Here is a 14,818-nt window from a genome sequence, read left to right as displayed (position 1 = left end):
TTTGTACAGCTGAACATGGTACCTTCAGGAATTTGGAAATTGCTCCCAAGGATGAACCAGACTTGTGGAGGTCTACAATTTATTTTCTGAGGTCTTGGCTGATTTCTTTTGCTTTTCCTGTGATGTCAAGCAAAGAGGCACTGAGTTTGAAGGTAGGCCTTAAAATACATCCACAGGTACACCTCCAATTAACTCAAATTATGTCAATTAGCCTATCAGAAGCTTCTAAAGCCATGACATAATTTTCTGGAATTTTCCAAGCTGTTTAAAGGCACAGTCAACTTAGTTTATCTAAACTTCTGACCCACTGGAATTGTGATACAGTGAAATACAAGTGAAACAATCTGTCTGTAAACAATTGTTGGAAAAATTATTTGTGTCATGCACAAAGTAGATGTCCTAACTGACTTGCCAAAACTATAGTTTGTTAACAAGAAATGTGTGGAGTCATTGAAAAATGAGTTTTAATGACTCCAACCTAAGTGTATGTAAACTTTCGACTTCAACTGTATTTGGACATGTCAAGAGACTTGCACCCCAAAACCAGTAATGCTTGGAGAATCTACCACAATGTTAATGAACTGTTACTGAACTAGAGAAGATCAACTGTTACTGAACTAGAGAATATCAACTGTTACTGAACTAGAGAATATCAACTGTTACTGAACTAGAGAATATCAACTGTTACTGAACTAGAGAAGATAAACTGTTACTGAACTAGAGAAGATAAACTGTTACTGAACTAGAGAAGATAAACTGTTACTGAACTAGAGAAGATAAACTGTTACTGAACTAGAGAAGAGCAACTGTTACTGAACTAGAGAAGTTCAGCCGTTACTGAACTAGAGAAGATCAGCTGTTACTGAACTAGAGAAGATGAACTGTTACTGAACTAGAGAATATCAGCTGTTACTGAACTAGAGAAGATCAGCTGTTACTGAACTAGAGAAGATCAGCTGTTACTGAACTAGAGAAGATCAGCTGTTACTGAACTAGAGAAGATCCGCTGTTACTGAACTAGAGAAGATCAGCTGTTACTGAACTAGAGAAAATCAACTGTTACTGAACTAGAGAAGATCAACTGTTACTGAACTAGAGAAGTTCAGCTGTTACTGAACTAGAGAAGATCAGCTGTTACTGAACTGGAGAAGATCAACTGTTACTGAACTGGAGAAGAAGAAGAATACAGTATAGTGTTTATGCCATCCACTTGAGGTGTTTGGTAGCCGCATCTGTGGCACCCAAGGTCCTAATGTATCTCCAAGTAACAGTAGATCAGTAGATTTTTTTTTTACCCCCCTCTGCAATGAAAAACTTTGTGCAATATATTTGATATTGTTCTACAGGTCTCAAACCTGTCGCCATAACTGCTCTTTTCGACAATATTTTCAACACTCAATCATGTACACAAATATGCTATACTCTATAATTATCATGTTTATATGAATCTGTTTTGATTGTTTATTGTGAAGAAAAGGCATTAGACAATTAAAAATTAACATTTGAAAAATATATATAATTATTTACTTTGCATAGTCAAGCCTGAAATTAGGAAATTGTACCCAACTACTAATCTACATAGCCAGTTCCCAGTTAAATCATGTCATTACATAATAATATCTAGAGACTTTTATATACAGTTCCTTCATATTTCACAATAAATTCACAAAGTTACGCCATTAAAGGGTCAATGCAGCCGTTTTTACCTCAATATCAAACAATTTCTGGGTAATTAATTACCTCGCTAAAATTGTCAAAAAGAAACAAAAATAGCTTCTAAGCAAAGAGCAATTTCTCGAAAAAACAATTTTGGTAGGCCTGAGTGAGAGTTCTAACTGGACGAGCCTAATGGGAAGGATATGTTTGATGAAAACGTGTTGTTATTCGTATACCACCTGGTGATACCGCCAATCTGGGCAAAACTCCTCCCACTAAAACAAGCACGACATTTCTGGCGTTTTTTTTTCTTCAAACAGAGCTTACACACTGTTACTGTAAATTAATGATGCCAATGTGTTTTCATTAATTGAAAACCCTTAATCTATTTTATGAGAATTTGTAATCCACAACCCATTAGTTTCTTCCTAGTTGGAATGGTGTTCATTAACTTTAATTACTCCTTGTCCGTGTCTCACAATCACTTCTTATGAACTCATATTGTTAATCAGATATAATAAAACAGAGTATAAGTTTTACTTAGTTACAGTTCCATTTAAAATGATTTGTTCAGTCATTTAATCATAATTTTCCCAACACACACTTAAAGAGAATTATCATAATTTCCCCAATTCCGTAGTATTATTCCGACCTCATAGCATGGAAATACAGTATATGTAAAACATAGGAAATCACGTTTTTTGACTGCACTGGGCCTTTAAGGAGAAAAAAAGACAAAAAAAAGTGGTAATTCAAATGGACGGAAGACAATATCAGTAATTTTATCATATTATTATCTTTAAACCATGGAGTAACTGCCATAGAATTCCAGTGTTAACCTCATGAAATTCAGATCCATACAAAGGTATGAAAACAAAATCTCACACATGGAAATTCATGTCAAACTCAAGGTGCAGTGTCCCTGTGTCTGTTAGCAGACGACAGGTCTTGATGGGAAAGAGCAGTTATATCAACCATCCAGTCTTGTCACCTCTCAGTGGCCATGAAGGAAAAGAGACGAGGCGACAAGGAAAGGAAGCATCCTACAAGACGTTGGCATAGCAGCTCTCACAGTGGACTTTCCCTTTGTGCAGGAACATGTTGTACAGAAAGTCTCCCATTGGCTTACTGCAAACACCACACTGCAATGACAACAGCATATTGTTAATGTAGCACAGCCAAGACTATGTGAAGGCTTCAGCTTACTTCTAGTCTTCAATAATTCAATAATTATATATATAATTATACCTGCTAGTAACACAACAACCACTTTTACCACTACCGCAGCCACCACAGCTGATACAGGCTCAAAGTGTGCAGCCAATCACATGTTTATAACCAGAGTATAACATGTTTATAACCAGAGTATAACATGTTTATAACCAGAGTATAACATGTTTATAACCAGGTGTCGTTTACCTTGAAGCAGGCTGGGTGGCAGGAGATGTTGAGGTGCTCGATGGTGATCTTGGCATCGTTGCCCACCTGCTCTCCACAGTACGTACAGGCAGACGTCATGGTAGACCTAGAGGATGGGGGAGAGGTGTTGAGCATGGGACACAGCTCTAATCGATCAAAGCCTGTATCTACAAGTTTCCAGCCAAGGCATGACAAAAGGTTATTATAGTTTTGTGATTGAATATTTGTTTTTATTTCTATTAGTATTTTTTTTATTTAAATAGAACATTAGTTTTAGTGACAGTTAGTGTTCAGACTTGATTTGCTCGTCTTTATTTAGTTTCAGTTTGATATAAATGTTTCTATATTATTTTGTTTTAGTCAGGGCCGGTCCTTGTCGTTCTGCCGCTCTCGGCGAGACCAAAGAATACAGCCCCCGCAAAACTAGAATACACCCAGTAAGCACAATGACGTTTGAAAGACATGTAAAATAGGTATTTTCCAGACGTCGAAGTTAAGTTCAATTTAAGGTCTGAATAAAAGGTGAAAATACTTATTTTCCATAAGTTTAAAATACATGTTTTCTAGGACGTTGAAAAGGAGTATTTTCCGGATGTTGAAATCAAGTTCATTTTTGGTTCTGAATGAAAGTTGAAAAGATGTAATTTATCAATGTCTATGTTTGGGCCAAATAAAGGCTGTTCCAGACCGGACAAAATCTGAACCAAAAATAGACATCTATGATTGGTTCAAATTTTGTCTGGACCGAACAAAAAACCAATGCCCCAAAAAATATTTCCAAAAGGCATTGGTCAGCTCGTGCTTACTGAGGTATAGCCTACAGTGTTGCCTGAAACTGAATTTTATGAATGCCCATCTATATGGTAGGCCCACCATTTGTAAAACATTGGCTTTGTTAGTCCTGATTCCTGTGACTTATCGATGTGGCTATTTAAGCTCTGAATATCAGCTACCCAACTTCATCAGGACTTATCGTGAGCCTGTTGGCAGGAAACGCAGAAGTATTTTCTTTTACACTATGATCAACTTGTCAAAAATGTACAGATACAAACTTGAAACCTCTGATCATGACAATGGAGTGAAACTCCTAGACAATAGTTGAGTGTCCCATTCCATATTGTCCAGTCCATATCGTCCAGTCCATATTGTCCATTCCATATTGTCCATTCCATATTGTCCATTCCATATCGTCCATTCCATATTGTCCATTCCATATTGTCCATTCCATATTGTCCAGTCCATATTGTCCATTCCATATCGTCCATTCCATATTGTCCATTCCATATTGTCCATTCCATATTGTCCATTCCATATCGTCCATTCCATATCGTCCATTCCATATTGTCCATTCCATATCGTCCATTCCATATCGTCCATTCCATATCGTCCAGTCCATATTGTCCAGTCCATATTGTCCAGTCCATATTGTCCAGTCCATATTGTCCATTGTACTTTGACCCGTCCTGTTCTCAGGATATGTTGTTTGTTTTAACATGACAGCACATGTTTATTTGATTGGGTGCCATTTAGGTTAGGCTATTCGATCGGAGAAACCTGCATGATGTAAAAAGTGTCCGTCTCATTACATTTGCCATCCATTTGATCTCCAGCCTGTAGGCTACAGAAAAGGCCACATACTTTTTTCTATCATATCCTATATCTGCTACATGATTTATGTTCATTTTTTGGGACGGAACGTTGGGGGAGAACCGCAGCGATGCATCTCTCCATCAGCACCCTGGAGAAACAGGCTGGGAATGAAAGAGATAAATATGCTGCGCTCCTGCATTTGACAAAGCGGCCACTGTTTATAACAGTGTGGCATCAGAGCTCACCTAAAAAGCCCATATGCCACTGGTTGAGAGAAAGTGTCATTGGGTATAATTATGTTTGGTTTTATGTGTTGTTGGAGGTGCATCTTGGTCAGTTTAGCTTAGAAATTGTTGCCCTCGTCAGTCTGCCGCCGCAGACGCCTAATCCTGCCTAATCCTGCCTAATCCTGCCTAATCCTGCCTAATCCTGCCTAATGAGCAGGCCGGCCAAGGTTTTAGTGGGAGGCATGTATGTGTCACTTCCTGCCACTGGGGGCAGTAATACATAAGATGATGGGCCAGGACCATAGACTTGGATAGACATAACATCTCTGTATCTCTGTCATGATGGTGTCTGCGAGGACATAGGCAGCACCATTGAGACCATCCCCACCTTGAAATAGTCCATTTTCTAGTTCAAAAAGTAAAGTTCATTTGCTGATCCCACCTGATGACCCGGCTGTCACGACTCCAATCGGGTCATCAGGTCATGCCAACCGGGTCATCAGGAGGGATCAGCTAATGAAGTTGGAAGTCCCGCCCAGTTGACTAAATCAACATTTAGAAAATACTCAACGACGCTACCCATGCTAACACGGGCTTTGGGCCACCACGGGACTCCATACAACTCTACGACCAGGACATAGGATTGGTTAGGTTGAAATATTAACACAATCCTAATGTGAGTTGGATTTAAAGGACAAATGGCTAGACAGGAGCAAGAAATATGGTGCAAGGAAAAGCTCTTGCCAATGTTTACACCAATCCAATGCTTCTTTAACTTTAGTAGTAGGTGAGAGAGGAAAAAACAACTAATTAAATCAGGGCACATTTGACATGATGTAATATTAAACATGTATCACTGACTAACCCCTTCAAATAGGGTTAATACAAACAGCTGCAAGCAACAGCAGCAAAAACATAAGCAATACAACACTTCTTCACAAATCTATCAGTTCCCAGCCAGCCTGATTGAGTGTATCAGTTCCCAGCCAGCCTGATTGAGTGTATCAGTTCCCAGCCAGCCTGATTGAGTGTATCAGTTCCCAGCTAGCCTGTGTGTGTATCAGTTCCCAGCCAGCCTGATTGAGTGTATCAGTTCCCAGCCAGCCTGATTGAGTGTTCCCAGCCAGCCTGATTGAGTGTATCAGTTCCCAGCCAGCCTGATTGAGTGTATCAGTTCCCAGCCAGCCTGATTGAGTGTATCAGTTCCCAGCCAGCCTGATTGAGTGTATCAGTTCCCAGCCAGCCTGATTGAGTGTATCAGTTCCCAGCCAGCCTGATTGAGTGTATCAGTTCACAGCCAGCCTGATTGAGTGTATCAGTTCCCAGCCAGCCTGATTGAGTGTATCAGTTCCCAGCCAGCCTGATTGAGTGTATCAGTTCCCAGCCAGCCTGATTGAGTGTATCAGTTCCCAGCCAGCCTGATTGAGTGTATCAGTTCCCAGCCAGCCTGATTGAGTGTATCAGTTCCCAGCCAGCCTGATTGAGTGTATCAGTTCCCAGCCAGCCTGATTGAGTGTATCAGTTCCCAGCCAGCCTGATTGAGTGTATCAGTTCCCAGCCAGCCTGATTGAGTGTATCAGTTCCCAGCCAGCCTGATTGAGTGTATCAGTTCCCAGCTAGCCTGTTGAGTGTATCAGTTCCCAGCCAGCCTGATTGAGTGTAGTTCCCAGCCAGCCAGCCTGATTGAGTGTATCAGTTCCCAGCCAGCCTGATTGAGTGTATCAGTTCCCAGCCAGCCTGATTGAGTGTATCAGTTCCCAGCCAGCCTGATTGAGTGTATCAGTTCCCAGCCAGCCTGATTGAGTGTATCAGTTCCCAGCCAGCCTGAGTGTATCAGTTCCCAGCCAGCCTGATTGAGTGTATCAGTTCCCAGCCAGCCTGATTGAGTGTATCAGTTCCCAGCCAGCCTGATTGAGTGTATCAGTTCCCCTGAGCAGTTCCCAGCCTGATTGAGTGTATCAGTTCCCAGCCAGCCTGATTGAGTGTATCAGTTCCCAGCCAGCCTGATTGAGTGTATCAGTTCCCAGCCAGCCTGATTGAGTGTATCAGTTCCCAGCCAGCCTGATTGAGTGTATCAGTTCCCAGCCAGCCTGATTGAGTGTATCAGTTCCCAGCCAGCCTGATTGAGTGTATCAGTTCTCAGCCAGCCTGATTGATTGTATCAGTTCCCAGCCAGCCTGATTGAGTGTATCAGTTCCCAGCCAGCCTGATTGAGTGTATCAGTTCCCAGCCAGCCTGATTGAGTGTATCAGTTCCCAGCCAGCCTGATTGAGTGTATCAGTTCCCAGCCAGCCTGATTGAGTGTGATTGAGTTCCCAGCCAGCCTGATTGAGTGTATCAGTTCCCAGCCAGCCTGATTGAGTGTATCAGTTCCCAGCCAACCTGATTGAGTGTATCAGTTCCCAGCCAGCCTGATTGAGTGTATCAGTTCCCAGCCAGCCTGATTGAGTGTATCAGTTCCCAGCCAGCCTGATTGAGTGGGTGTTTTATTTTTTTCTTCTTTTCAACCAAACAAGATGTTCTGGTTTAGAAAGCTTGGAATGCAGGGGCAGAAACCCGATCCAGTCCCACAGGGCACAGCTTTGGATAAACAAACACTTGCCTCTGTAAACATGCCCTCATTTACCTCTTCCAGGTATTTCCACACCTCACACTTAAGGCCCTGCCAAGTTGATCCTCCGGCTGGACAGTGACCTCAGACACAGTCTTCGATGCGAGGAAGCTATTGTTCTAATGCGCTGTGGTCGAGATGCTTGCTGAATTCATCGTGCTGGGATCTTACTGGGGTCCTGCTGCTCCACGGCTGTACTCTCTGATTTAATGGAGTACAAAAGACTCTGCTTCCCTTATCAGCAGCTTCCTCTCTGTTGGGTGAAGTGCCAGAGACACTCTTGGGTCCATCAGGCAAGCTGCTGCATGGGTTGGATTGAAGTTGGCTGCCAGAGGACTCAGTGTGTATGTGAGGTGCTCACGCAGTGACTTCAGGAGGACCTGTGCCAACTGTCTTGCAACAGTAGTGACTGCAAGTGAGACACGACGCCACATCAGACAGCGTCTGGCTGTCAGTTTGAAGTTGGTCGGTGCGAACGGCTCCAGCAACTTCACAAGCTGCTCTATCTTGGCCCAGTCGCGCTCCGTGCTCGCCCTCTGATTTCATCCCTGTTAGCTAGCGATAGTGATGCACAAGCTGCTCTAGCTTGGCCCAGTCGCGCTCCGTGCTCGCCCTCTGATTTCATCCCTGTTAGCTAGCGATAGTGATGCACAAGCTAGGCCTATTTGAAACATTGTCACCGGAAGCTTTTGCCCGCAAGATTCAGAAGCTCGGAAAACCCATTAGGAAAAACAGCTTGAAAACACCATTTGATTTTTGCACAAGGTTAAGATGAAAACTAAAACAAGACATCATTTTATGGGTTTTATTTAGTTTTTGCAGTCAAAGATAGTTTGTTTTTCGTTAAAATGTTTATTTCAGTTTACTAAATAGTTTTTCCAACTATAGTTTTATTTTAGTTTCAGTTTTTGTTGACTATAATAACCTTGGTGTACATACCACTTGGTGTTTGCCGATCTGAAGGAACCAGATATGCGTAAGCAATAAAGTTTGATTTGAATATGGTGATGATTCCACTCCACCCAGCTAACCTTGTAGCTTCCTTCTGCCGTGTTCATTACACCTATCTGGGTTCCTTCAGATTTAAACAGGGCCTATGGGTTGTTTTCAAACTGGGGCTTGGACAAAGTATTGTTACCTGGTGTAAGAGGAGGGGCTACTGTAGGAATGGCTGGTAGAACTAGACGTTACATAGTCAGGATCGTTGTCTCTAGTGTTGTGCTTGGTTAGATCTGTAACGTCCACATACTCCTTCAGGTACACAAAACACCTGAGGGAGGAGAGAGAGGCAATGAGAGAGAGAGGGAATGAGAGAGAGGGAATGAGAGAGAGAGGGAATGAGAGAGAGAGGGAATGAGAGAGAGAGGGAATGAGAGAGAGAGGGAATGAGAGAGAGAGGGAATGAGAGAGAGAATGGGAATGAGAGAGAGAGGGAATGAGAGAGAGAGGGAATGAAAGAGAGGGAATGAGAGAGAGAGGGAATGAGAGAGAGAGGCAATGAGAGAGAGAGGGAATGAGAGAGAGGCAATGAGAGAGAGAGAGAGAATGGAATGAGAGAGAGAGGGAATGAGAGAGAGAGGAGAATGAGAGAGAGAGGGAATGAGAGAGAGAGGGAATGAGAGAGAGAGAATGAGAGAGAGAGGCAATGAAAGAGAGAGGGAATGAGAGAGAGAATGAGAGAGAGAGGAATGAGAGAGAGAGGAATGAGAGAGAGAGGGCAATGAGAGAGAGAGGGAATGAGAGAGAGAGGGAATGAGAGAGAGAGGGAATGAGAGAGAGAGGGAATGAGAGAGAGGGGAATGAAAGAGAGAGGCAATGAGAGAGAGAGGGAATGAGAGAGAGAGGGAATGAGAGAGAGAGGCAATGAAAGAGAGAGGGAATGAGAGAGAGAGGGAATGAGAGAGAGAGGGAATGAGAGAGAGAGGGAATGAGAGAGAGAGGCAATGAAAGAGAATGAGAGAATGAGAGAGAGAGGGAATGAGAGAGAGAGGGAATGAGAGAGAGAGGGAATGAGAGAGAGAGGGAATGAGAGAGAGAATGGGATGAGAGAGAGAGGGAATGAGAGAGAGAGGGGAATGAAAGAGAGGGAATGAGAGAGAGAGGGAATGAGAGAGAGAGGGAATGAGAGAGAGGGAATGAGAGAGAGAATGGAGAGAGGGGCAATGAATGAGAGAGAGAGGGAATGAGAGAGAGAGGGAATGAGAGAGAGAGGGAATGAGAGAGAGAGGGAATGAGAGAGAGAGGGAATGACAGAGAGAGAGGCAATGAAAGAGAGAGAGGTAATGAGAGAGAGAGGGAATGAGAGAGAGAGAGGCAATGAAAGAGAGGGGGAATGCAAGAGAGAGAGAGGCAATGGAAGAGAGAGGGCAATGAAAGAGAGAGAGGAGGCAATGGAAGAGAGAGAGAGGCAATGGAAGAGAGAGCAATGGAAGAGAGAGAGAGAGAGAGGGAATGGAAGAGAGAGAGAGGCAATGGAAGGGAGAGAGGCAATGAGAGAGAGAGGGAATGGAAGAGAGAGAGGCAATGGAAGAGAGAGAGGCAATGGAAGAGAATGAGAATGAGAGGCAATGGAAGAGAGAGAGGCAATGGAAGAGAGAGAGGGCAATGAGAGAGAGAGAGAGCAATGGAAGAGAGAGAGAGAGAGGCAATGAGAGAAAGAGAATGAGAGAGCAATGAGAAGAGAGAGAGGCAATGGAAGAGAGAGAGAGGCAATGGAAGAGAGAGGCAATGGAAGAGAATGAGAGAGGCAATGAGAGGCAATGGAAGAGAGAGAGGCAATGGAAGAGAGAGAGAGGCAATGGAAGAGAGAGAGCAATGGAAGAGAGAGAGGCAATGAAGAGAGAGAGGCAATGAGAAGAGAGAGGCAATGAAAGAGAGAGAGAGGCAATGGAAGAGAGAGAGAGAGCAATGGAAGAGAGAGAGAGAGAATGGAAGAGAGAGAGGAGAGGGCAATGAAAGAGAGAGAGAGAGCAATGGAGAGAGAGAGGCAATGGAAGAGAGAGAGGCAATGAGAAGAGAGAGAGGCAATGAAAGAGAGAGAGAGGCAATGGAAGAGAGGCAGAGGGGTAATGAGAGAGAGAGGGCAATGGAAGAGAGGAGAGAGGCAATGGAAGAGAGAGAGGCAATGGAAGAGAGAGAGAGAGGGAATGAAAGAGAGAGAGGCAATGAAGAGAGAGAGGCAATGGAAGAGAGAGAGAGGCAATGGAAGAGAGAGAGAGGGCAATGGAGAGAGAGGGAATGAGGCAATGAAAGAGAGAGAGAGGCAATGGAAGAGAGAGAGAGAGGCAATGAGAGAGAGAGGCAATGGAAGAGAGAATGAGAGGCAATGGAAGAGAGAGAGGCAATGGAAGAGAGAGAGAGGGAATGAGAATGGAAGAGAGAGAGGGCAATGGAAGAGAGAGAGAGGCAATGGAAGAGAGAGAGAGGCAATGGAAGAGAGAGAGGCAATGGAAGAGAGAGAGGCAATGGAAGAGAATGAGAGAGAGAGGGAATGGAAGAGAGGGATGAGAAGAGAGGGAATGAGAGAGAGAGGCAATGGAAGAGAGAGAGAGGCAATGAAAGAGAGAGAGGCAATGAGAAGAGGGGAGAGAGAGAGGGAATGGAAGAGAGGAGAGAGGCAATGGAAGAGAGAGAGGCAATGGAAGAGAGAGAGAGGCAATGAAAGAGAGAGGGGCAATGAAGAGAGAGAGAGGCAATGGAAGAGAGAGAGAGAGGGAATGGAAGAGAGAGAGAGGCAATGGAAGAGAGAGAGAGGCAATGAAAGAGAGAGAGAGGCAATGGAAGAGAGAGAGAGGCAATGGAAGAGAGAGAGGCAATGGAGAGAGAGAGGCAATGGAGAGAGAGGCAATGAGAGAGAGAGAGGGAATGAGAGAGAGAGAGAGGCAATGGAAGAGAGAGAGAGGCAATGGAAGAGGCAATGGAGAGAGAGGGAGAGGCAATGGAAGAGAGAGAGAGGCAATGAAAGAGAGAGAGGCAATGAAAGAGAGAGAGGCAATGAAAGAGAGAGAGGCAATGGAAGAGAGAGAGGCAATGAGAAGAGAATGATGAGAGAGAGCAATGAAAGAGAGAGAGAGGCAATGAGAAGAGAGAATGAGAGCAATGAAGAGAGGGAGAGAGAGAGGCAATGAAAGAGAGGGAATGAGAGAGAGAATGGAAGAGAGAGAGAGGGAATGAGAAGAGAGAGAGAGCAATGGAAGAGAGAGAGAGGCAATGAAAGAGAGAGAGGCAATGAAGAAGAGGGAATGAGAGAGCAATGAAAGAGAGAGAGAGGCAATGAAAGAGAGAGAGAGCAATGAAAGAAGAGAGAATGAGGCAATGAGAAGAGAGAATGAGAGGCAATGAAAGAGAGAGAGGCAATGAAAGAGAGAGAGAGGCAATGAAAGAGAGAGAGAGGCAATGAGAGAGAGAGAGAATGAGAGAGAGAGGCAATGAAAGAGAGAGAGAGGCAATGAAAGAGAGAGAGAGGCAATGAAAGAGAGAGAGAGGCAATGAGAGAGAGAGAGAGAGAGACAATGAAAGAGAGAGAGAGGCAATGAAAGAGAGAGAGGAAATGCAAGAGAGAGAGAGACAATGAAAGAGAGAGAGAGGTAATGAAAGAGAGAGAGAGGCAATGGAAGAGAGAGGAGGGGTAGAGGGTCGAGATAAACTTAATTTATTGTAACCATCACAAATAGTACCCATCACTACTAGGCTAATAGTTATAACTAACTGTACTTCTAATCCTTCTCATGATTCACTCACTTCTTGGACTCGGTGTCTGGTGCCTTGGGTCTCTGGTTGGCAGAACTGTCCAAGGTCCTGGAGTAGGAGCTAGAACTAGAGGAAATAATACTGTATATCAGAGTGTGTCGTTATGGGGTGAAATACAACATAGCAGAGAAACAGAATGGGACAGAAAAATACAGGATAGACTATACTGGTATGTCTATGAGTAGTACGAGAGAGGATTGATACAGAGGACAGGCTACACTGGTATGTCATGAGTAGTACGAGAGAGGATTGATACAGAGGACAGGCTATACTGGTATGTCTATGAGTAGTACAAGAGAGGATTGATACAGAGGACAGGCTATACTGGTATGTCTATGAGTAGTACGAGAGAGGATTGATACAGAGGACAGGCTATACTGGTATGTCTATGAGTAGTACGAGAGAGGATTGATACAGAGGACAGGCTATACTGGTATGTCTATGAGTAGTACGAGAGAGGATTGATACAGAGGACAGGCTATACTGGTATGTCTATGAGTAGTACGAGAGAGGATTGATACAGAGGACAGGCTAGTCCTCTGTATCAATCCTCTCTGGTACTACTCATAGACATACCAGTATAGCCTGTCCTCTGTATACTGGTATGTCTATGAGTAAATCCAGAGAGGCTTGATACAGAGGACACGGTATACTGGTATGACTGTCAGTAGTACCAGATAGGCTTGCTATGACCTTCACAGTTTCTCCTGATTAACCTGGATGTACTATGACCCTCACAGTTTCTCCTGATTAACCTGGATGTACTATGACCCTCACATTTTCTCCTGATTAACCTGGATGTACTATGATCCTCACAGTTTCTCCTGATTAACCTGGATGTACTATGTCTCTCACAGTTTCTCCTGATTAACCTGGATGTACTATGACCTTCACAGTTTCTCCTGATTAACCTGGATGTACTATGACCTTCACAGTTTCTCCTGATTAACCTGGATGTACTATGACCTTCACAGTTTCTCCTGATTAACTTGGATGTACTATGACCCTCACAGTTTCTCCTGATTAACCTGTATGTACTATGACCTTCACAGTTTCTCCTGATTAACTTGGATGTACTATGACCCTCACCGTTTCTCCTGATTAACAGAGGACAGGCTATACTGGTATGTCTAGATTGATACTGGATGTACTATGACCCTCACAGTTTCTCCTGATTAACCTGGATGTACTATGACCTTCACAGTTTCTCCTGATTAACTTGGATGTACTATGACCCTCACAGTTTCTCCTGATTAACCTGGATGTACTATGACCTTCACAGTTTCTCCTGATTAACCTGGATGTACTATGACCCTCACAGTTTCTCCTGATTAACCTGGATGTACTATGACCCTCACAGTTTCTCCTGATTAACCTGGATGTACTATGACCCTCACAGTTTCTCCTGATTAACCTGGATGTACTATGACCCTCACATTTTCTCCTGATTAACCTGGATGTACTATGACCCTCACAGTTTCTCCTGATTAACCTGGATGTACTATGACCTTCACAGTTTCTCCTGATTAACTTGGATGTACTATGACCCTCACAGTTTCTCCTGATTAACCTGGATGTACTATGTCTCTCACAGTTTATCCTGATTAACCTGGATGTACTATGACCTTCACAGTTTCTCCTGATTAACTTGGATGTACTATGACCCTCACCGTTTCTCCTGATTAACCTGGATGTACTATGACCCTCACAGTTTCTCCTGATTAACCTGGATGTACTATGACCTTCACAGTTTCTCCTGATTAACTTGGATGTACTATGACCCTCACAGTTTCTCCTGATTAACCTGGATGTACTATGACCCTCACAGTTTCTCCTGATTAACCTGGATGTACTATGACCCTCACAGTTTCTCCTGATTAACCTGGATGTACTATGACCCTCACAGTTTCTCCTGATTAACCTGGATGTACTATGACCCTCACAGTTTCTCCTGGATATACCTTTAGTACCCCCAATATCACGTATTTCAATTTCCTATCTTACTACCAATAGATTCCTTACTATTGTAGAGTCCCTAACTTACTTATATCCAACATGCATTAGGTTTCCTTACCACAGCAGTAAAGAGAATGTTGTAAAGATTTTAGATTACAGCAGACAACGGGAAGATGTGCTATCACAGGCATGAGGGAAAAAATTAGAGATATTAAATGTTGCTGTGTTAGACAGATCATGACTCACTCACCGGTCCATTGAAGGCTCTGGGTCTCTGTGATGGAGAGACAGTAATATCAGTCAGAGCATCCATTTCTAGAGAATGGCTTTCAATAGCCAACACGCGTCTTCACACTGGGCACAAACGTCTATTCCACGTTGGTTCAACGTCATTTCATTACAATTACGTGGAAACAACATTGATTCAACCAGTGTGTTCCCAGTGGGTTCTCATCTAAGTGTTCTCTAATGTGTTCCTTCTTCTTCTAACCTGTCACCTCTTCTTCTAACCTGTCACCTCTTCTTCTAACCTGTCACCTCTTCTTCTAACCTGTCACCTCTTCTTCTAACCTGTCACCTCTTCTTCTAACCTGTCACCTCTTCTTCTAAC

At 43.4% G+C, this 14,818-nt stretch overlaps 1 protein-coding gene across 6 annotated transcripts in view; it reads right to left on the bottom strand.

The window, feature by feature from the left end:
- Positions 1 to 1,432: 1,432 nt before the first annotated feature.
- The window catches only part of LOC112247745 (proteoglycan 4), a 42,238-nt gene continuing 28,852 nt past the window's right edge, over positions 1,433 to 14,818 (bottom strand). For 4 of the 6 annotated variants that reach the window (XM_042303388.1, XM_042303391.1, XM_042303390.1 and 1 more), the window contains 5 exons: positions 14,459 to 14,482; positions 12,244 to 12,318; positions 8,642 to 8,773; positions 3,076 to 3,181; positions 1,433 to 2,798 (listed from right to left, as the gene is read on the bottom strand). In XM_042303388.1, coding sequence (XP_042159322.1) covers positions 2,700 to 2,798; positions 3,076 to 3,181; positions 8,642 to 8,773; positions 12,244 to 12,318; positions 14,459 to 14,482 — 436 coding nt within the window. In that variant the 3' untranslated portion in view covers positions 1,433 to 2,699. The remainder of the gene's footprint in view (positions 2,799 to 3,075; positions 3,182 to 8,641; positions 8,774 to 12,243; positions 12,319 to 14,458; positions 14,483 to 14,818) is intronic. The other 2 variants (XM_042303389.1, XM_042303393.1) reach the window with 1 other exon arrangement.

This window comes from Oncorhynchus tshawytscha, linkage group LG21, assembly GCF_018296145.1.
Source record: "Oncorhynchus tshawytscha isolate Ot180627B linkage group LG21, Otsh_v2.0, whole genome shotgun sequence".
In the NCBI taxonomy this organism is placed as follows: Eukaryota; Metazoa; Chordata; class Actinopteri; order Salmoniformes; family Salmonidae; genus Oncorhynchus; species Oncorhynchus tshawytscha.
This window is presented reverse-complemented; position numbering and strand designations above follow the sequence as displayed.